Genomic DNA, 22,134 nt, shown 5'->3' with positions numbered 1-22,134 from the left:
TTGCAGCCCACCATGAGCTCTTCCCTCTCCAGGTGTTAGGAGCGAGTGCTGTGAGTGAGAGAGACCTGCACTCACTGTCCTGCCTCTGCCTCCTTTGGAACCATGGTGATACAACACCAACCATGGTTACCTAGGCATCTTTGCTATACTGAACTCTAAGTGCAGAGAGGAACCTAGTGAGAAATAAGCCATTCTGAAAATTAAACAGTATTTTTATTATGGATATTCTGTCAAGGCTTGACAGAGCAGTTAGAAGAAATGTTTTTTGTCAGTTACATAATTCGAAATAAAAATACCAGAATCATTACTACAAACACTTTTCTTGCTCTACAAGTAAAGCAAATTACCTTGATTAGAAGAAGAGTTATACTTCTAAGCCATTCAGCTTGGGCAGTTTTGAATTCAATTTCTCATCGTCCAGTTCTAGAACTTCATGAAAGGAACTTGGAGCGGTTTTTCCTCTGCGCGCTTCAGAGCCAACGCGTAAGTGTAAACCCTGGCATCTACTGCCAGCTGTTCCTCTGCTACCAGTTCTGAAAATCAAAAAAAAAAAAAAAAAAAGATGCTGTTAAAACCTTTACAGAAATGTAAGTCCTTGCTAAAATGAAGATGTGTAGCATTCCAGACACTGCAAACTCCTCCTGATCTCACTAGCTCACATACCTGGCCAGTCTCTCACAGCTTTTTGCTTAACACATAACATAATGTATTCTAGGGTGAGAAATGACACGAGGAGCCCTGAGAAGGGATACCTGAAGTTCATGTTAGTGCATTTAATGTGTCAGAAAGCTCTTACCATCAATCCTTTGCAGTAGGTCATTCTTTGGAAGTGAAACAACTTCCACAAATTCTAGGAGAGAAGGAAAAGGTTTACACATCCTTAAATTAGTGAACAGTAAAGAAACTTAACTCTGTCTTCTGTTTCTTTCAATTTAGAAGGGGAAAGAAACTGATTTAATGCTCATCACCACCCAAAAGTTGTGAGTTTTGATATATCAAAAAAAGATCAATTAAATGGGGACAGGCAGTGACTGGGCTCACTAAAAAACATGTTTGACAGAAAAAAGCTGGAAAAACAATTGGGGAAAAAAGTGTAGCTGGTAGCTAGAAGGATAAGAATTCCTAAAAGAGAAATCTCCCTTTTGAGAATGAAAAATACACTGTTGAAGAAAACTGTTTGGCTTCTCCTGGTACAGGAATGAATTGGAGATGCATTTCAAGACCAAACCATCTCAAAGGGTTTGTTAATGATGAATTTATGCTGGTTTACCCCTCCCCTGAGTCTCTGAATTACTTGTCTTCAGGGCTTGACCTACAGCTCTTGGGGGGGCAGTAATTTGTATTTCCTGAAATACTGGTGCTATAGGTGCGGTACTGGGAAAGATAATTGACGTAATAATGACCCACAGGGATTTGCATCTAGGCCAAAGTCAACCTCAGGCACATTTGATTAGGCTCAGGAGATTACCCAAGCACAAATAAAAACCAGTTTTAACTGACTTTTTCTAAGTAAAACTTGCCATACGAAGAATCATGACCTTCTTGTCAATGAGATCACAGTCACATTACGTACCTCCATCATCTGCAAGTGAAAAGAGTAGTGGGTTAAGGGGTTGAAATACACCAGAGTTTATAATTAAAAAGCATTTGATGGCTAACTGACTGTGAGTGACACTGCAATTACCTCCAGAGTAAAGCTACAACTGAGAGCAGTATCTAGGTTCACAAGTGCTTATGGCCCTCACTGAAATTTGGCACTGAAATGTTTTATTCTGAGTATGCCAAAAGCTGACACTTCACATCTGGGCTTCCCCAGTGGATTTAGCAGAGACACACTCATCTAGACTGCAGGATGTGATTGGAAGTATGTGCAGTACCCAAATCAGCTAGGACAGAAGAGATGAAGTGGTGGAGTTAATTGTTTTCAACCCATTGTTTTGTTATCTTCTCAACATTTTCAAAACTCACCAAGGTTTTGCTTCGGTCTCGTGTTCTCAGCCTCATCTCCATTAATGATGACACTCACGATGTGTGTTGTGCTGTTTGATATTCCTGGGTCCAAGCACAGAGCTGCCAACAAGCACATGGAGAGGTTCATTTTTCAGAGCAGGAATCAGGCACCTTGACATTTTAACAAAAGCTTTCACAGAAATGTATCTGATACAATAGGAGAATATATATTTGGCAGACGTTTGTGCTGTAAGAGTAGTGAAAACTTTGTCTTCACAAATTCTTAGAGGTAATGTTTCTGTAACTCTCAGCTCTTTTACAGATCCCTGGGGAGACTTGTTTTCACAGCCAAATTTACTTTCCATTCCATAGACTAAAGAATTACTGTGAACTATCCCTTACAGACTTCCTCAGCCTGTTGGAGTGTAATTTTGCCATCACCTGTCTCCAGCCTCTCCCAATCCCCAGCATGCAGTTGTACCCAATAACTGAGAGACAAGACTCAACTGCAATGACATTTCCTCAAAATCCTAAGTTGCCTCACCTACCTTCTCAAGCTTGATTTATGATCCTCATTTTGCCTTCATTTTATCTTATGTAGGAAGCATAGGATTGGAACAATCGTGTTCCAAAGGATCTCTGAATTTACTCCAGTTACTCTCCTTTCTCCTTTCCAGCTGGAGAACTCGAGTACTGTCACCTCCCCACAAGTACTGTCACCTCCCACAAGTACTGTCACCTCCCCACAGCTGACACAAGGGTGACCTCTGCATCATACAGCTTTTTTTTTCTAAGTTCACAGATGCTGTTCACAGAAGTCCAGCAATTTAGACCTTTACATTAAAATGCCAAATCACAGCTTGAAGAATTGGGTTTTGTGTGAAGGATCTTAATTAATAGCAATTTGCTCCCTACAGACATCAAACTTACTTCAGACTGAAGTTCAGCAACTGATTCACATCAAGAATCAAAGTTTCACTTTTACATGCTACCCTGCTAATCTGCATAGGCTTTCCCTTTGGTTTAGAGCATTCCAGACATTTAGAGTAGCCATCAAGACAGAATTAGCTTTAGTAGGAAAAAATTTTAAAAAAGCAAAGACCTGGAGTACATTCAATGACTTCCCCCTTGTACCCAGTCTCTTCCTTCAGCTCTCGAAGCGCAGCACTTTCTGCTGACTCGTTTTCCTCAATGAGGCCTGGGAGATACATAACACACAAAAACAATTAAAAGCTTCCCACTTAACTGCAACATCCATCCTGAGATCTAATCAAGCTTTCTGGAAGAGGAAAAACATCCTCACTACTCTGTCTTTACAGAGGGATAAGTGTTAGGAAGGATTCCAATCTCTGGATTCATTATGCTGCTGCCCACATCCTTAACCAATTATCTACAGAATCATGATGCCTTCTCCAAAAAATGGCATTAATATTCTCATGAGGGAAAGAAGCCAAATGCTTTGACTCTTAGAGAAAGTAGAAGTGGAGGGAATTTTTTCCAATCTGCTAAAACAAGCTTATTTTGTTTTTTCATTATCAGATATTCCTATTTTGGAATAGCATGTTGAGCTCTGCACGGTTTTCCAGCTAGAGCTTCATTAAGATCACAGAATCAACTAAGCTGGAAAAGATCTTGGAGATCCTCAAGTCAAACCTATAAAATACATAAAGACTGACACTCCAAGCACATCTAAACACACTGAACCATATGTGACTCATCCCAATGTTTCAGCCACTTACCTGCAGGAAATTCCAAGCAGTAGCCATTGATTGGGGGCCTGAACTGTTTCACCAGGACAATGCAGTCATAGTGCAGGGTTCTCTGCAGCACTGCTATCACTGCTACACCTATCACAGCCATGGGAGACACAAGGACATGGAATGTGAGCATAGCATGAAGTGAGATTTTAGTGCCAGATCTGGAAAGGAACACACACACTGTACTCTGAGCATTAAATGTTTGGATGCCTGCTCCAGAATCCTGAATGATGAATTAAAGCTCTTTATAACATGCACGGTGAGAGAACTTCAAAGCTCCCCAGCAAGCCAGAGGCACACAAACCAAGCAAGACTGAGCCTCAGGGAAGGGCTCTCCTGCCTACAAAAATTGCTTGAAAGCCTCTGTAGGGAATTCTCTACTCTCCATTTCTAAATCATGTCCCAAAGAGCCCCTTGGCCCCTAACAGCAGACCAAATCACCAGTTTGAGAGCTACTCTGTGTCAGAGCACCCCTGATGTCTTAGGAAGTGCTCCATCATTTTAAAATGAACACAGGGACCTTGGGAAAGCACTCCCACCAGTAAGGTTCTGATTCTTCAGCACTTCAGTAAGCCTTTCACTAGCTCAGGGTATAGCCAGCTCTGCCAAGCCACCTGTTCCACATCCTCACTCATTCAGGAACAGATCAGCTCAAAATCTGCATTGTCAGCTTATCAGAAGGATTTTCACAGGAAAAAAAATGGAAACAGAAAAAGCCACCAATTCTTACCATCAGCTGTAACTCCCTTTTTGTTACCAGTACGCTTTACAGTTTCCCAAGTTCTGTTTAAACAGAGAAAAGAACAAATGAATACATAAATCATCTTCTACCCTTGCTACTTTCACTTAAAGCAAAATGTACCACCACACAGTGAGGTCTTGTAAGAAGCAGCAGGCCACAGGCAGGCCCTGTCATACACTGGCACTATAAAATGTCTATGGTATAATTTTCTTTTGCCTACTTAAGGGCGAGAGAGAAAATAGTTAATTTTAGTTACACAAAAAATCCAATCTTGCTAATTTTAAGAGGACACTGCTATTGAAGTGGGAGGCACTAGAGAGAGCAATCAGTACAGAATCTAACACATTAAGGGGAGGGAACTAAAGCCATGTTTGTAACACCTACAGAAACACAGCAAAACTAAAGAGTACAAAAGAACTGGACAGAAATGATAACATACAAGAGGACACTAATTTGTCAATAATATGCAGGATCCTGCTCCACCAGCAGGGAAAAAGGAGCCCATAATGAAGAACCAGAAAAGCCACAGGATGGAGTCTGATTGTCACAGAGTAGTTGCACAGCTGGAACTTGCTTCTCTGTAAAATCTTTCCAAAGAACTGGAAATGCAGCACAATCCAAGTCCAATGTGCCCAAGAGGATTTAGGAGCCAAATTCAATCCCAATGCTTGCACATCTGCCAGAGTAAGATTCTCTCCTCTGAACAGCAGGAACTCTGAAGAAACCTCACAAACCTGTCATCTTGTGTGATGTGTTTGCTAATGCTCACGCTCTCTAGCCTGGGCCCAGTCTGTGCAATTGGAAATCTGGAATAGCAGAGAGGCAATTACCTGGTTTTCCCAAAGGGATCAGTGTAAGTTGTTTCTGAAAGCTTCAACCATTGTCTTTCTACAATTACCTAAAATAAAGAAGTCTTTGTTAAATACATTATAAAATCAATCTCAAAGAATTGGGAGAAACAACACAACTTTTTTAGGTTTTTTTGAAGACAAATTTCAGCATCACGCCACATGCAGGAATATGCAACAGCATTCCTGCTGCTAATACAGAAAAAAAATTACTCTAAATTCTTGAATATGAATAAAAATATAACCCCAAGACAGTAGCTTTTCTTAACATGAGTTTTATAACCAAGTTTTGATGAACTCAGCGGGATTTTATGTACTGCAAAGTCCTCATTTTTTAGTAGGATTTTGCAAGGGTAATATATCAGCTGCAAAAGAGTCTCTGTGCAGCCCAGAGACTTTAAATACACTGCTGCTCACGAGTGCCTCCATAGCAGAGGGCACAGCCCAAAAGCTGAGCATGCAAGACTGAAAACCAAGCTACCCTGAAACTTTTCTTGTCCTTGTGTATCTGCTGTATTCTGCAGCTGTAAGAGTGACACATATCTGTCCCTTTAGGGTTCTGAGAGCTGCTGAGTGAGTGCTTGACATTAATACTATGACCAAATGCCTTTTCTGGGCTAAGTGAGTTTATTTTCCCTATGTTTCCTCATCTTTTATGTAATTCATTTAAAAGAGAAAAATCCCTAGATATCAGCCTAGCAGTTTGCTTCTTTTACTGTAACTTGCTTTAAAATGAGTTATTTTTATTTTTTTGTCTATTACTTTGATGGGCAAAAAACATCTGCTTATACCAGCCTGAATGTGCCTTCCCAGAAAAAGGAAGAATGAAGTAAGATCAGCTCCCACTTTCATGGAAGACATTCCAGCATCACGCCACATTCTTACTGCACAGTTACAGAACCACTTCTGATACAAAAGCCACTGGCAGAAGGAAGGTAAATACTTCTCTGTATTAAGCCCAAAAAATGATCGAAAAAAGTAAGTAAATAGTTTAAAATATGTAAGATCTAATTATAAATTTCCAGTGATATCAAAGAGCACATTGTTTAAAAAAAGAGAATAACTAAGAAAAATTTAAAAAAACCCAAACAACAAACCAAACAAAAAATCATAAAAAAACCTATACAAAACCAAACCAAAAGAGGATAAAATGAAAATGCTGCCTGCAAAATACCCAGCTCTTAATTGAAAACCCAAAAAGATCACAAAAATTAAGTCCTTTATGCTTGTGAAATATTCATATTCAAAAAATGCCTAAGAGAAAAGACATAATGCAAACAAATCTCTTCCTTCCTTGTGCCATGAAACCGGAATAAACTACAAGAGTGTGTTCAGTCCATGAAGAACAAATAAAAGAAACCACATTTGTGTTATAGCAAGAGCAGCACACTGCCAAACCTGCCTTAACACCAAAGATTAACTTTTAAGATTTCATTTAAAGGGAACAGAAACAAATATAGGCAGTTTAGGGTGAAAGGGCTTCTAATAAGAATGAAGTGCCTCCAGAATCCTTTCTTAGGACTGGTATTATTCTTACTACTTCCTTACTGATGTCTTTGAAACAGCAATTATCTAAATTCAAATCTTTTCAGCAAACATAAAGCGTGGTACAATCCTAAATGTTAAAGCAACCCTTGGTGGTTTGCCACCTTAAAGAAACAGAAAACTGTTTGAAAGAGACAATTGTTGCTGCATTTCATAACCCACCAATTTGTAAAGTCTCTCAGAAATATCAGCATTATTTCTGAACACTGAAAAACCTCCTGAAGACACAATACAAGAAACAGATATAAAATCTGAAAAAAAAAGAGAAGCAGCTTAAAATAATGCAACACTCTAGATTTCTCTCTCCTCAGTGACAATTTGTATAATTATTTCAATAAAGAGGAATGTCACATCTGTTAAACTCTCTGACAATCAGGAAGAAATTTTTTGTCTATTGAACAGGTTTTTATGAACATCCAGCCTCTCTAGCATTTTGTACTCTGCACTCACAAACTCACAAATAATCGTTATTTAACAACAAAATAGTGCCCAACCCAAGCATGCGGTACCTCTTCCTTAAGGACGGATTGTTTTGCTGGTTTTACAACTTCTGTGGATGTCTCAGCTGCCATTTTCAGCAATGTCAGGTTTTTCCCCTCCTGTGCAAAGTCCAGATATATAAGAAAAAAAATCAATATTTGCTTTCAGTGTAAAGTTAAAAGGTTCATTTCTGCACCGTAAATTAACAAATATAGCTTGTTGGAAAAAGTCAGGGACGTGCGATAGCAAGTTCAGTTCATGTTTTCAGCTCCACCCAGTGATTTCAGAGCCAAATAATTCAAAGGAGAAATGTAAATTTGGGTCAAATCCCTGATTTGTATAATTTTAACAGCCCTATCAGCTGTCAGGTAGCTATGCCAGCTGAAGACACTTAATTAAGTGTCTTCAAATGTCAGAGACATATACAGATAATAATCCATTTCAAATAGTTTCATTCTGATCTGGGTGAAATGCTCTGTCAACAGTGTCTGGACAACAGGACTGTGCACTCCACTGTGAAAGTCAAAAAAACCCCTTATACCAAGAGGACTTCAGTGATAAAACTTTCTGCTATTAAAAATAAGAACTAGAACCTACCTCCAGCTTACACCACAAATAAACACGTAAATGACTCAATCCTTCCACTAAAAACAAGGTCAAAAAACATGGGGCAGCACATGGGGCTGGTGTGATGGTGTGACCATGACATGTCAGTCTCTTATTGGGAATTATGTACCCAACACCATGCAAAAGGCAGCATTTTCATTAAAAAAGTGCCCAAAGCAAGGCTCTGCACCTGCAGCTTGTGCCTCAGCCTGCATCTCCAGGAAAATGAGATTATGCACTCCCCCATCCAGTTCCAGCCTAAAAACACAGCAGGCAGCAGGAAAAAAAATGTATTAGAGACTGACCCTGTGTCACTGTGGAACTACAGGGCACTTTCAGCACAGAAACTTATACCAGGGAAACCATCTCTGATATGAACTTAATACTGAAGTCCTGAAAATAATCATGAATCATAAGCAAAAGCCAGTGAAAAGAAACAAATCAGTTTAAACACCAGGAGAGATGAGATGAGATAATCTTAAAGATCTCAATCATCCATAGCATTGACGGTCATAATCTTTCCAAAAAGTCAAAAAGAACCTTTCCATGACTTCAGCTATGGATTAATAAGGCTCTGTGTGGTGTCTAGCAAAGAACAGTAGCAAAGTATGAGAAAAGCATCTCTGTCACACTCAACTTCAGCACTTTCATTTCTTGCTTCATCTTTATCCCTTTTGTGGTAACATCTGTTGCACACTAGTGAAACATGAAAGAGCAACAATCAGCTTTCTTATGTACTGCATTGACATGTGCTTGCAGTAAGTAGTTAAAAGGAACAGGTAGGACTAAATATTTCTGTTTATCAGCAGGAGTAAAACTGAAGTACATTAATCCATTTCCTTGGTCTGTACACTGGGCAGGCTCTCTCTTAATTCTTAAGGAAGTGGTTTTGGGTGAAGTTGGTGATAAAAGTCAAATGTGAAGACTGGTTTTATGTAACATAAGTCTTGAAAAGAAACCCTAACCTGTTAAACCCAATTCTGTTCCTTCACAAAAAAAAAAAAAAAAAAAAAAGTAAAAAAAAAAGTTCTATAATACTCTTTTAAGGCAATGAAGATTATTTTCAAAACTACAGTTTTATTATCTACCTTACCACTATTTGTAACACAAACTGCTCATTTGCTTGTGTTCCAGTTTCTACCCCACTTCAGTTCAATCAGCTGTTCCAATGTTTGGAACTCCCTTCTCTTAGGATCGAAGAGTTTTATCTGGACAAGGGCCATGGTCTCATGCTGTGACTCTCAAACACAAGATCAAGCTTTCCACCAAACACAGGCCAAAGAAGCACAGCCCAGGAGAAACAGTCAAAGGAGGCTCTGTGTGATGTCTTTAAAAACACAAAAACCTTACATCCCCAGCTACAGCAAATTCACCTCCTGCATCTGGAATGAATTATAACCTTTTGTATTGTCAATATAAATATATCAAAGGAGTAGAGAGTGAACCATAGCCTTGTTAAAGTTGGCTTTGGATTGGGCTAAGTCTTCCTCTTTTACTCTCCTCTCACAGGAAATCCTGTTCCATTGATCACCCCAATCCTTCTGCACAAATACCAGTGTATCTTTCTCAAATGTGGATTAGCACAGCTGTATCATGAAAAAAAATACTAGAACCTCATCTCATGGCAGAACCTGCTTTCAAAACAGTTTGTTCTCTCCTGAAAGATTCAGCAGTGACTTGATACTTATAATAACAACATCAAAAATACACAGTTTCAGCGGTTTGAATGATCACTAAAACCTAAAATGGGTGAACACCTCAAAGAGAGGGGAATGCTGATCTAGCCCAGCTTCTGTAGTTTGGGTCTCCTCCACAAGTGGGTGCAGTAACTCTACGTATAGTGACATTTTTAGAAGTTCCACCAAAACAGTATTTTTGTCCAGATTCAGTTGGCAGTACAAAAGTGAGAATTTCTGCTGTTAGAAAGCTGAAATACTGTTTGGTAAAATGAAGGCTGCAATTCTGGCATCTCATGTTAGTCATGCTGTCAAGGATGGCAACGTCTCCTGTTCATAAACAAAATTAGCTGCAACTGAAAATTAAATTTAACACTAAAATGTGAGGTTTGTAAAGGCCTACTTAGCTTTCAAAACATGCCTTGTCTTGCAGTTCTTCTACCTCATAAAATTCACTCTGCATATAAATATGAGTTCATCTGAGTTAAAAATTCAACACAGCTGATACAGCAGCCTGGCTACCTGATTTAGGATTACATGAGCTCTAAGAATAGACATTTTTAATTGTTATAAGTGCAATCTTAAGAATATGTCAAAGTGCCCACATTTATCAGCTGCCTTAACATGAATCAACAGCACTCAAACGATGAATTATGGGGAAAAATAAATGTTTTCTACTTTGGTAGTTTTTGTGCCCAATGTTAGAGTGTACTGCTGGCAAATCATGCTACCTCTTCCATTTATTTCAAACTGGGGTCAAATTCTGTCCTGAAAAAGCCATGCCATTTATAAAACATGAAACTTTATTCCCATTGCTTATTTCTTTATGGAGTGGCTTCCTTTCAAGGCAGCATTCAGCCATTCTACAGTTTCCAAATTATTTTTCTCAGCAGTTAAAATCTTAAGCCAGCCAAGGTCTGTGAAGCAGCTGGAGAGAGAAGTCAAGATATCAGAACTATGCTTCAATATTAATACTTAGACAGATGGATTAGCTTTCCTAAATCACTTTCCAGAAGACATTCTCTGATCCAAACACACATTCTAGCTGACAGCAACCAGATCTAATGGAAGCTCAGCAATGGGGGTCCCATGGCAAATTCAAGGTCAAGGTCAAACAAAATACAGATTTTCCTATAAAGAATGTGCAAAAGAGACACTGACAACATTTTATGCACGATTTAACCAACAGCACTCTGAGATATCTAAGCTGAAGATAAACATCATTAAAAACTCCTAAGGCACTTTAAACTTGTTACTTGCACTTTAATGCTATGATTCTAGAAAAAAAAATCAATTAAGTAGCAATTAAGTTGAGGGGAGGGAGAAAAGTAGGGGGACAACATTTCATTTTTATCATGGTATCTAGAAGCATGGATGACCCACTGAGTGCCAAATAAAACATGGGCAAGTAACTGCAAAGCAAACAAGGATTATCTCCCGGAAGCAGAAGAGGGTGAGAGGCAGCTCCATGGTGTTATCAAACTTCCCAACAGCTGAGGTGTCACACAGCTGGGGAGTCTGACAGTGTTCACAGGGGTCCGAGCAAGAGACGAGGATCTGACTCCATGTTTCAGAAGTCTTGATTTATTATTTTATGATATATATTATATTAAAACTATACTAAAAGAATAGAAGAAAGGATTTCATCAGAAGGCTAGCTAAGAATAGAAAAAGAAAGAATGATAACAAAAGCTTGTGTCTCAGACAGACAGTCTGAGCCAGCTGACTGTGATTGGCCATTAATTAGCAACAACCACATGAGCCAATCACAGATCCACCTGTTGCATTCCACAGCAGCAGATAATAATTGTTTACATTTTGTTCCTGAAGCCTCTCAGCTTCTCAGGAGGAAAAATCCTAAGGAAAGGATTTTTCAGAAAATATCATGGCTACAGGGGAGACATCCCCAGACTGCAGATGGGAGAGCACAGGAGGAAACATGGCATGGAAACAACACCACGCAGGGGACACAACAGCTAAACCACGGGGCTTAAATATCCCCTATACTACTCGGTTAATGCTTGACTTGGGACTGAGCAAAACGAAATAGTGGTTGATAAAAATTTTAACATGAGCTGACAGTGTGAGCTCACAGCCCACGGCTGCATCCAAAGGTTCTGCCCCTCTCCCCTGCCCTTGTGAGGGCCCACCTGGAGCCCTGAGCACAGTTCTGTGTCCCAAACACTGCAAGGACATGGAACTGTCAGAGCAAGCCCAGAGAAGGCCATGAAGTTGATAAAAGGACTGAACACCTCCCCTGCAAAGACGGGCTGGGAAAACTGGAGAAGGTTGTGTGGAGACTTCAGAGGACCTTCCCGCACCTGAAGGAGCTACAGGGGAGCTGGAGAGGGTCTGTTCATCACAACTGCAGTGATAGAACAAGGGGTCATGGGTACAAATTGAAAGAGGGGAAATTTAGGTGAGATATTAGGCAGAAATCCTTTACTGTGAGGGTGGTGAGACACCAGAACAAATTGCCCAGGGAGCCGTGGATGTCAGGTCGGATAAAGCCTTGAGCAACCCGGTCTCATGGGAGGCGTCCCTGCCCGTGGCAGGGGGTCATTGGAACTGGATGATCTTTAAGATCCCTTCCAGCTCCTTAACATCTATGAAACAGCTCCATGCAGGGCACACGCGGGCACAGGGAGGACAGCAGAACCTACAAGGATAAGGCGTTACTCAGCCATTCCTGGGCTCGGGCAGGGCAGAGCGAAGGCAGCGCTGCGGGACGCTCGGGGCGCCGCCGGCTCCGGGCAGCGCTGAGGCGAGGGGCGGGGCCGGGCCCTGTGCGCCGGCGATGGCGCCGGGCGGCGCCCGGAGCTGCGCGGGAGGTTCCGGGCGGAGCGGGAGCTTCCGGGAGCGGCCGCCCTCAGGAGGAGGAAGAGGAGGATGAAGAAGGAGCAGGTGGCGCACTGCCAGTTCTCCGTGTGGTACCCGCTCTTCAAGGCAGTCACCATCCGCAGGTGTGGGCGGTGAGGGGCGGCGGGGGCTGGGAGAGGCGGTGCGGGCATTAGGGGAGCGTGTGGGGAGGAGTGTGAGGCGAGGAAGGGTGTCCTGTTCCTCCCCTCAGCCCTGCCGAGACTCACCTGGAGTGTCGTGTCATGTCCGCTTCTGGGCTCCTCAGAGCAGGAGGGACATGGAGATCCTGGAACAGCTCCAGTGCAGGGCTCCGAGCGTGTTAAGGGACTGGAAAAGCTGAGGGTGCTGGGCCTGTTCAGCCTCGGGGAGCACAGAATGGTGTGGGTTAGGAGGCACCTTAAGGATCTTCTGGTTCCAATCCCCTGCCATGGGCAAGGACACCCTTCTCTAGACCAGGTTGCTCCAAGCTCCTTCCAACGTGGCCTTGGGCAGCCACAGCTTCTCTGGGCAGCCTGTGCCAGGGCCTCACCACCCTCACAAGAAAGATATTAGGAAGAAATTCTATCTGAACTGACTCTCTCTGAATTTGAACCCATTCCCCCATGTGCTGTCACTACAAGCTCTTGTAAATAATCTTGCTCCATCTTTCCTGCAAGTTCCCCTCAGGTACTGGAAAGAAAAAGAGATGACTGAGAGGGGACTTCATTAATGAATATAAATCTCTAAAGAGGGGGTTCCAAAGGATGGAGCAGGCTCTGCTTGGTGGTGCCCAGCAATAGAAGGTAAAGATTAGAAACTGATGCCCAGGAAGTTCCACCTGAACATGAGGAAGAATTTCTGTCCTGTGCAGTGACCGAGCGCTGGAGCAGATTGTGCAGAGAGGCTGTGGAGTCTCCCTCACTGGAGATATTCCAGAAATGTCTGGACACATCCCTGTGCTCTGGGATGGCCCTGCTTGAGCAGGGAGGTCAGAACAGATGAGCCCTGTGGTCCTTTCAAACCTGACCCATTCTGGGATTCTGTGGGGTTGGGTCAGATAGAGGGACCTGCGTGGGGCAGAGCTGGCCTGGAGGTCATGAAGCATTGATTAAGCCATCAGCTGCAGTCCAGGGAGCTGGGGTCTTGTCTCTACATCCCAAGGGAGTGTTTTGGGAAGCCCCGGGGCAGGCCAGGTACCCCTGTGCTCCCTGCTCTCCTGATGGGACTCCATGCTGAGCATCAGAAGATATCCACACTGTTCTCATTATCCACATCCTGCTCCCCACACTGCTGTTACTACTTAAACTATGACTGAATAGGTCCAACCCAAGTGGCCACCTTGGTGTTTGTGTGTATTTCTGGAAGCCAGTAGGAAATTCTGCAGTTTCTAAAGTGCTTCAGGTCATGAGATGGTTACAAGAACTACCAGTAGCTCAGGAAAGTTGAGATAGCTGCCCTGCTGGATCAAAAAGTGCTGACATTGTGCTTTTAGTAATCAAAGCGTTTGATCTTTTATCTTTCTTAGTGTTTATTTTTGGTAAGTTTAGTGATAGTCCTGCGTTTTTGGAACATTAGGATGGCATATTTTGATTTGGATTTCAGAAGGAAAACCTTTAGTTTGAGCAACATGTTGTCTCCTCACAAGCTGCACACAGTTTTACTTGGAATTTCTTAGAGCTATGAAGGAGTGGGGCATTTTGTGTATTTAATCTAAAATTTTTGTCCTATGCATCCATGGAGGGAAAATGGGCAATGGTTTTTTGGGTGAGGGATAAGATGGGTGAAAGAGAATTTTCTTCCATAATGTTAGAGGATAAAACATAGTGTTGATGGGATATGGGCTATGAAAAAAACAAATTCTTTTATTCCACTAGGATTTTATTATAACAAGTAACAATAAGGTATTAAAGAGATTTTCACATTTCTTCCAGTGTTATTCTTCCCCTGCCAGAGAATGTGAAAGAGTATTTGCTGGATGATGGAACACTGGTTGTTTCTGGAAGGTAAAGTGTGTTTTCTCCCCAGCTTCCAAGTATTAATGCCATTTTTTATTCACAGCACCACTTTGTATATACATATTGTATTGAGCATAATGAGTTTTTCAATTTGACCAGTGTGACTGCAGTAAACCTCACACTGTGTGAGCATGTGAAAGGGCTGACTGTTGTTAGTACAGCTGGATTTGCTGGTGCCTGAAGCAGATCCTAAAATCCATGAACTACAATTCTTTCTAGACCAAGTGGACAAAGTCCTTTCATTTTTTTTCTCCACCCTTCTTTGGGGAGAGTACCAGTCTCTGGGATGCTCAGCTGCTGGTTTGTGTTTGCTTCTTTGGATCTGGTTGGGTCCAATTCACAGGCTTGACCTGTCCCATGCCAGTCCAAGGGTGAAGTGACATTACCTGAGCTTAATTCTCAATAAAATAAGCTGCATAAAGACTCAATAATTAGTAACATTTTATATAATTATTTGCATATGGGTAATCCATGCATATGACAAAGCTGAATGTCCTGTATGAACACCTATGCCAGGATTTTGGATGGAGAAGAATGAGATGGAGAGGTAGCAGGAGCAGCTGGTAAGAACACAGGCCTTGCTCTTTGTTTCTGTGTAGGATCTCACTGTGTGGTTCCCTTGTGGAATGGTTGCTGCATGCATCTTGTTAATGATCAAAGTCAGAAATCAATCCTCACTCCATGATTCCCTAACTGGGAGTTTGCCCCTTGCAGAGCAACCAGTGAGGCTGTGTGTGAAAGGGAGCTTGATTTGATTTATCAGCTATCAATTTATATAAAAATTCAAGCTGTTTGAACTCCTTGTAAACATGAAAGGGTTTAATTTTTAATTTCTAAATTGTCTTTCTTATTAAAGTATATTCAGAAAATTAGAATTGTTTTTTAAACTATTTTGGATCAGAGGTAGTATTGTCACCTGCTTCTGCAGAATTGTGGAATTTCTTTAGCAGCAGCTGTTTATTTTAATAAGCTTCAGAAAAGCTGAAATTGAAGGTTTTACTTAACAGCTGTGTTTTACAATTTTGCTGTCTTCAGTGGAGTAATGGACAGCTGTATGATCGACTTAAATTACATTTTTAAGATGTTTGCAGTTAAAATTCCTTTTAGAAACCGTTTTTTTCACTGAATTTAATTTCCTTAGCTATAAGTGAATGTGATCTTCTTGCAGTCAAGACCAAGATTGCTTCTGACCTTCAGTGCACCCTTATCTGACCTCTAGATCTCAAAAACTAGACTGATGGTTTAGTCCTTGTGGAAGTGCATTGAGGGACTGCAGAGACTCAGCTTGTCTAAGAATTGACTTTTGGCAGGGATATACATTTGACCTTGCCCTGTTTGCTACACTCTCCACTTTCCATAGGATCTTCTTTTGTCTATGTGCTGAATGTGAGAACATTTTCTTTTCAGAGCCAGAAATTCACAGGTCAACATTTGAAACTCAACGTTTATGAATTTTGACTTGGAAAGGGAGTATGGAGGCAAAATTTTAAATTGAACTTATTTTAAAAAAAAAGTTTGTGTCAGAGTACAGTAAAGTTGGAAAAGAATCCTGAGCAGGGTGTCAAAAAGCTTCAATTATGGTGTTTTAGAGCAAAAAGTGATCTGCTGATTTGAAAGAAGCAAAGTGTTCAGAGTAGGACCTAGGCCTAATGCCAGTTATTTGGTCTTTGGTTTTCAGTATTGGCATCTCTGATTTTTCTCTGCCAGAGTTTTGAGGTTTAATCTTCTTATGAAAACATTTTGACATCAAGAGCTGTAAATGCTCTGGAAATGTAATGGACATGGTCAAGTCAAACTCCAGTGCTTATTTTTTTTCCTGTTTTGTTTTTTTTCTTTTCAGAGAAGATCCGCCAAGTCATGCTCAGGAGGGGAGCGATGATGCAGAGGAGATACAGGTCATAAAATGCAAATTAATGTCAAGTCTCTTGAGAAAAAGATGAGTTTATAACTTTTTCTGCATAATTATAGGCGTGGAGAGTCCTTCACAGAAATAATTGTCATGTGGTAGTTGCCATGAAAAACATAAAAATGTGATCACTTATTCTGTGAAGTCAGGGAAAGTTTAAGATATTTCTATGCTCTTCCACAGAAGATTTTATTTTTCTTATCTTGATAATTGCATTTGTAATCATGATTGGGGAATGTTGAAATTGAACTTAATGCTGTTTCATACCCTGAAAAATTAGGAGTACATTTGGAGTAGTTACTTCAAGAAACAGTGAAAGTTTCTGAAGCCATAGTAACTCAGAAGGCCATTCTAGAGGAAAAACACTGAAAAATGTTGTAATTACAAAGTGACAGAAGGTACAAAAAGGAGATGAAAAAGAAATAAAAGTGAAGCTAATGGATCATGGGTCTAAGGATGGAAATGCTGGAGCTGGAGACAAGCTGTAGATAGGGAAGACTGAGTTCTGAAATGCCCATCTTTCTAATATAAATCAAATTTGAAATATATACAGGTATTTTTTTATCAATACTTTAGAGTAGTACTTCTGCTGAGTGTACAGTGTTTTTCCTGTCTTACTTAACAGCCAAAATAATTGCAGGATGGTTATGCTGGCTGGGGTAATGATTTGAACTCCATGTTGTAAGAGGCTGCATGAATTCTGATATTCTCATAAATTATAAAGGATGGCTTAGGAAGCTGGTAACCTTTGGTTTGTTCTTATTTTGAACAGTGGTCAGATGATGAGAACACTACAACACTTAAGGTAAGGTCCTGTAAAAGCCCAGTGTGGGTTTGTCAGCAGTTTTCCTTTCTGCAGCCTTGTGATACAAACTTGTTGCTGGTTAGAGATATCTCTTGCTGTATTTAACATTTTTCAGACCATTTTAGATGGATGGCAGTGTAGATGTCTGTAACTTCCAAAAAGTTTTGCTGGCTTAATTTTATTTAACTAAAATAAAACACTTTTCTTCATCCCTGACAATCATACACTTGTTAGACCCTAGGAAATGAACTGCAGTACAGCTCTAAATATAGCTCTTTCATTTTCACCACTTTGAGTATCTCCAAATTATTTAATCAGACTGGATGCAGAAGAAACCAAGCCCCTGCAGCTTAATCTTCACAACTTTTCTCTTGATGTGCCATTATTTCTTCTAAGTACATCTCTCGCTATTGTGTTTTTTTTTCTTTTCCTGTCTTTATGGTTTCCTTGCACATGGAATCAAGATCATAGTGGATGCAAACCAGGTTTTCTTGATGTTTTTCTTGCATCTTTTTTTTTTAATTTGCTGTTGCCCTGTCACTGTCAAAGTACTCAAGGCACTTGTCTGCCATCGATGCTGTGACTTCAGTCCTTTAGCTCCCTAATGTTCATCAGGGTGGGAATTGCTCATGTTGGATTGGGTGCCATATAATCACAACCCTGCTTTGAGTGGTGCTTCTGCTAGCACAGAATTTATAGCCTAGAGTTTAAAACTAATATATTTGTGCACACTGATTAATCTTCAGTTCAGATATCTAACCTTTGATAACCTAGATTCCCTTAATTGTAAATAATTTAAAACAAGGGTTTTAGGATCCATCATATGGTTTGCAAAGCTCACGGTGATGATGCTAAATAAGTAAAACCAGAGTTTTGAGTCAGATTCTGTTATAATGTAGAACACAATAAGGAAATACATAATTAAGAGGTATTTACCTGTCAGAAGAGCACAGGGCAAATGACTCTAGTATATCTAGGTAAGTCTACAGCTTCCTCATGAGGGAAGTGGAGGGGCACTAAATTCTGTTTTTAGAATAACTTGCATTAATATTAATGGTTACAAAGCCAGGCATTCAAAATTCAGGAAATGATGGAGTCCAGCTTGTTTATGCAGTTGTAGAACTTCCCTCTTGTGTGTATATTTATCTTCTTGTGTTAATCAAATAACACATTGGAACATTTTCCCAAGGAGGCTTAGTATGTGCTGGTATTACATATATGGTAGGACTCCTGATTCCTGTCAAAACAAGTGAAGCTTGGATCAGAATGCAGTGGATGAAGAGTTTTACTTCTTGCAGGAGCAGTTTCTAGAATCAACTGAAAGTCTAAAAATAAAATTAGAGAAGTGGTTGTTTCAGTTTTCCGAGTGTAGTTTCCCATGGAGACTAGGTAATGTATGTAGGAAAGGTTCAGAATGCTTGAAGTTCAGTCTAGGTCACTGCACTAAAATGTGAGAAGGTTTTTCTAAATGTTTGCATTTGGGGAAGCTGCAGTGAGGAGATGCCAGCATGTATGAGGTTTTTTTATTCACTTGTATGGCTGTGAGGGTTTTCTTGTTTTAGAGGCATCAGTTAGCTTTAGCCTAGGAATTACTTTTGAATTGAGTTTCAGAATAGGCAGAAATCGTGTTCCTATGTACTTCTTGCTATAAATCCTGTTATATGAAAAATCTTTGACATATACTTCAAATCCCTTCATATTATTTTAAAGGTCAGCAACCTGTTTATTTTCTGTAGCACCACATTCAGAGTAGAGTTTGGAGCAACCTGAAGAGTTGGGTTTTTTTAACCTCAATCTTACATTTTCAATGTTCTTTACAAGGCAAGGTTGTTGAGTCCAACCTTTGCAGTGTGTCCTCTATTTTGAATCAATATATTGTTAACCAACTACTTTAAGACCTAATTGAAGAGCTGATTAATTAAAGTATTACTAACATTTTATAAAACTAGAGCCTAAATGAGCAGCTGTCTCTCAAATTGCCTATGAATTTATAAAGATATATTTAATTCTAAAATCACTCTTTAGAAGTTTAAATATTACTGGATCTTATTTGTATACAATAATCTACCATAGGATATAAACCAACAGGTAAGGATTTAAGGTTTGGTTATTTGACTTGTATTTTTGCCAGCTGTTGCTGATTTCATGGTGGCTCTTATGATGTTTTGGGTTTTCTCCTGAAGTTCCATGATATTTGCTAGTGATGAGAGTGACAACTGGGTGGGAGCTTTTTCAGTTTTCTCTGATTGAAAAAATGACAGATTTGATAAAGTGATTTATTTAAATGATTTTATTGTGCGCTATGTTTCTAAGGTTCATACTGATTTTGGACTTATTTCTAACGCAATATATATTTCTAATAGTGTTTAGAAGATGGCTACACTTCTATTAAATGTATAGAAATTTATATTTTTGCTGCTGTTCTTTGTTCAGGCACCAGAATTTCCCGAGTTCACAGCTAAAGTTCAGGAAGCAATAAGTTCCTTGGGTGGCAGTGTTTTTCCTAAACTCAACTGGAGCGCTCCAAGGGTAAGAATGCTGGCTCCCAAAACTTGTAACAAATATTTTGTGTTTGTTTTCTCTCAATGCTTTGGAAAGAAGAGGAGACTAGTTATTCTGATGAAGGAAGAAGTTTTTTTAAAACTGATACATGGCAGCACTATCACTGAAATGGTTGGATACTAGTTACTTTACCTTAAATGTGAATCCACCTCTTCACTGATATCTTGTCTATCACTAGGTGGTGATGGTGCATTTTTAGGGAGACTGATGCATGGCAGCACTAACTTTCCTATCTAAAACCTATATCCTGGTTACAGATGTTGTGTGATGGGCAGGCTCTTCTTGATCAGGATATTTGTTGAAACCTTTACCTGGTATAAAGATGAAAAGCAAAAAAAAAGGCAATAAACTTTCCTCTAGTTAATTTTAAGTGCTCTTAACTATACTGTAAGGATGAGTGCACCCAAATATTGTTGTTTTGTGTTCTCAAGAGACATTGTGTTCAATCAAGCATTCCGAGAAAGTCCCTGGAAGCAGTAAGGCAAAAAACCTAATTTTGCAAATGAATTTGCACTACTTTCATCAGAGTATTCACAAGAAAATCAATAATTATCTTGTCTCTTTTAACCACTAATGAAGTTTTCCTCAAAACAAAAAGAAATACTTTTCTGCATGTATTTCAAACCTTGCATAATATTTAGATAGACTTGAAGTTTGCAGTCTCTCCTGCTCATAAAGGTGTGTTTCAGGTAATCTCTGTGTTTCCTTTAGGATGCCTACTGGATAGCAATGAACAGCTCTCTGAAATGTAAAGCTCTCAGTGACATCTTCCTCCTCTTCAAGAGTTCAGACTTCATCACCCGTGACCTCACTCAGCCGTAAGTCCATTTCCAGCAGACAATCTTAGTTTTGCACAGCCAGGAAAAGCCAAAAGCAAACCAGAAACACATTAAAGTAGCACATGCAACCAGTGTGCCTTGACAGTATGGACTAAGAACATATTTTTTTGACTTCCTTTCCAGAGCAAGTCGTGTTGTATTCTTGAGATTTTTTGCCTTCCCTCCCCTCCTGGTATTTACTTGTTGCTACCCTCCCTATTGGTGCCACTTCTTATGGTAATACAGTGTGACTTTACCATGTCCTCTTATTTTAAAGCTGTTGAGGTTTGTGTGGCTGCCTGGAAGATGCTTGAGACTTCTGCTAGCATATTTCACATATTTGTAGAGATTGTTCTGAACCCAAGTTCTTGTAGCTCTTGAAACAAATGCATTCCAGGTGACTAAGGATAGCAGTTACAGATAAAATGAAAAATATGATGTGCTTGGGGTTGATTTTTATCTGTCACATGAAGGGAGTATTTAATTGTATAGGAACAGTTTCCTCCTGTAGTACCTGCATCTCCTTGATTTATGTCACTCATTTCTAAAATACAGCATTTTTCTGAAAGAAAATGAGATTACTGGAGTTGATATTTCTGTTACTATGGTTACTTTTTTGTCTTTCCTAGACAAGCAGAATTTCACAGAAAAGGGGCAATCCATGGCTGAGAGATTCTTTTCCCATAATTATTCAATGCTTATTTACAGTACAGGATCTTCCAGGAGACTCAGTCAAATGCAGAGCCATTGTTCTAGGTGCCTTATAGGGGGTAATAGGTGTAAGTTTCATGTCAAGTGGCTTATGTCTTGATGAAAATTTTCTTTTTAAAGTGTGAAACCAGTTACATTAATGCCGTGCAACTGCCTTCTTTTTTATTCCTGCAACTCTAATGAGACTCTCTTCCCCCAGTTTTTGGTACATGAGGAAAAAAAGGGGAACAGGGGCTCTTGTCAGCAAGGCTGTAAGTCCAATTCTGATGTTTGGTTTTACACCATGCCTAACATGCAATGAGAGGAGGTGCTGGGGAAGAGACTGAGGAGAAGGAGGGGAGAAGATATTGGAGTGATAAAACAGTTTGAAAAGTATGCTGGGCTTGGGAAACAATTGTGAAGAATGAGAATTCATGATTCTGGGGTCACAGAGAATGAAAGGAATGAGGGAGATTATAAATCTATAGTTTACATGTTGGAGGTGAGTGAATTCTCAGAAGCCTTTGGTGCCTTCCCAAGGAGCTGCTTTTCATGGTTTCCCCTAATGAGAGGTGAGGTGTCTGGAGGATGGCTTGCTCACAGAGTTGAGTAGTAAAATTTTTGTTGCAATGGCTTTCAGGACTGATTCTTGTAGGTCTGAAAAGGACTGCACACTTTGCATCATCCCTTTGAGAATGTTAAATAGTATGGAGTTTGTATTTACTGTCTTCATGCATAAAGAGGTCCAGCAAAAAATACCCGGAGCTCTTTGCAGAATTCCTGTTGGTTAACTGTTTTCTAGTGAGTCTCAGAGACAAGCAAGTGTTCAGCAAGTGCCACTTGATTTAGATGTGGCAACTCTTTGTATGAATTGGTAGAATGAATTGGTTCAACCA

The 22,134-nt window shown here is 40.1% G+C and overlaps 2 protein-coding genes across 2 annotated transcripts in view; one reads left to right on the top strand and one right to left on the bottom strand.

The window, feature by feature from the left end:
• Window positions 1–226: 226 nt before the first annotated feature.
• NUDT5 (nudix hydrolase 5) lies at window positions 227–12,408 on the bottom strand. Its single transcript, XM_030960621.1, has 10 exons — window positions 12,268–12,408; window positions 7,352–7,441; window positions 5,280–5,347; window positions 4,438–4,490; window positions 3,690–3,797; window positions 3,053–3,148; window positions 1,969–2,070; window positions 1,574–1,582; window positions 797–850; window positions 227–533 (listed from the first exon to the last, which is right to left on the bottom strand). Exons 2-10 carry the CDS (start codon window positions 7,412–7,414, stop codon window positions 424–426), a joined length of 663 nt encoding a protein of 220 aa, XP_030816481.1. The 5' UTR covers window positions 7,415–7,441; window positions 12,268–12,408; the 3' UTR covers window positions 227–423.
• Window positions 12,364–22,134, top strand: part of CDC123 (cell division cycle 123) — a 34,177-nt gene continuing 24,406 nt past the window's right edge. The window contains exons 1-6 of the mRNA XM_030960620.1: window positions 12,364–12,567; window positions 14,374–14,445; window positions 16,298–16,352; window positions 17,136–17,168; window positions 19,602–19,697; window positions 20,442–20,548. Of these exons, the coding sequence (XP_030816480.1) occupies window positions 12,494–12,567; window positions 14,374–14,445; window positions 16,298–16,352; window positions 17,136–17,168; window positions 19,602–19,697; window positions 20,442–20,548 (437 nt within the window). The 5' untranslated portion in view covers window positions 12,364–12,493. The remainder of the gene's footprint in view (window positions 12,568–14,373; window positions 14,446–16,297; window positions 16,353–17,135; window positions 17,169–19,601; window positions 19,698–20,441; window positions 20,549–22,134) is intronic.

Source organism: Camarhynchus parvulus, chromosome 1A (assembly GCF_901933205.1).
Source record: "Camarhynchus parvulus chromosome 1A, STF_HiC, whole genome shotgun sequence".
Classification (NCBI taxonomy): Eukaryota; Metazoa; Chordata; class Aves; order Passeriformes; family Thraupidae; genus Camarhynchus; species Camarhynchus parvulus.
Note: the sequence above shows the minus strand (reverse complement) of the source record. Positions and strands in the feature narration are given on the sequence as shown.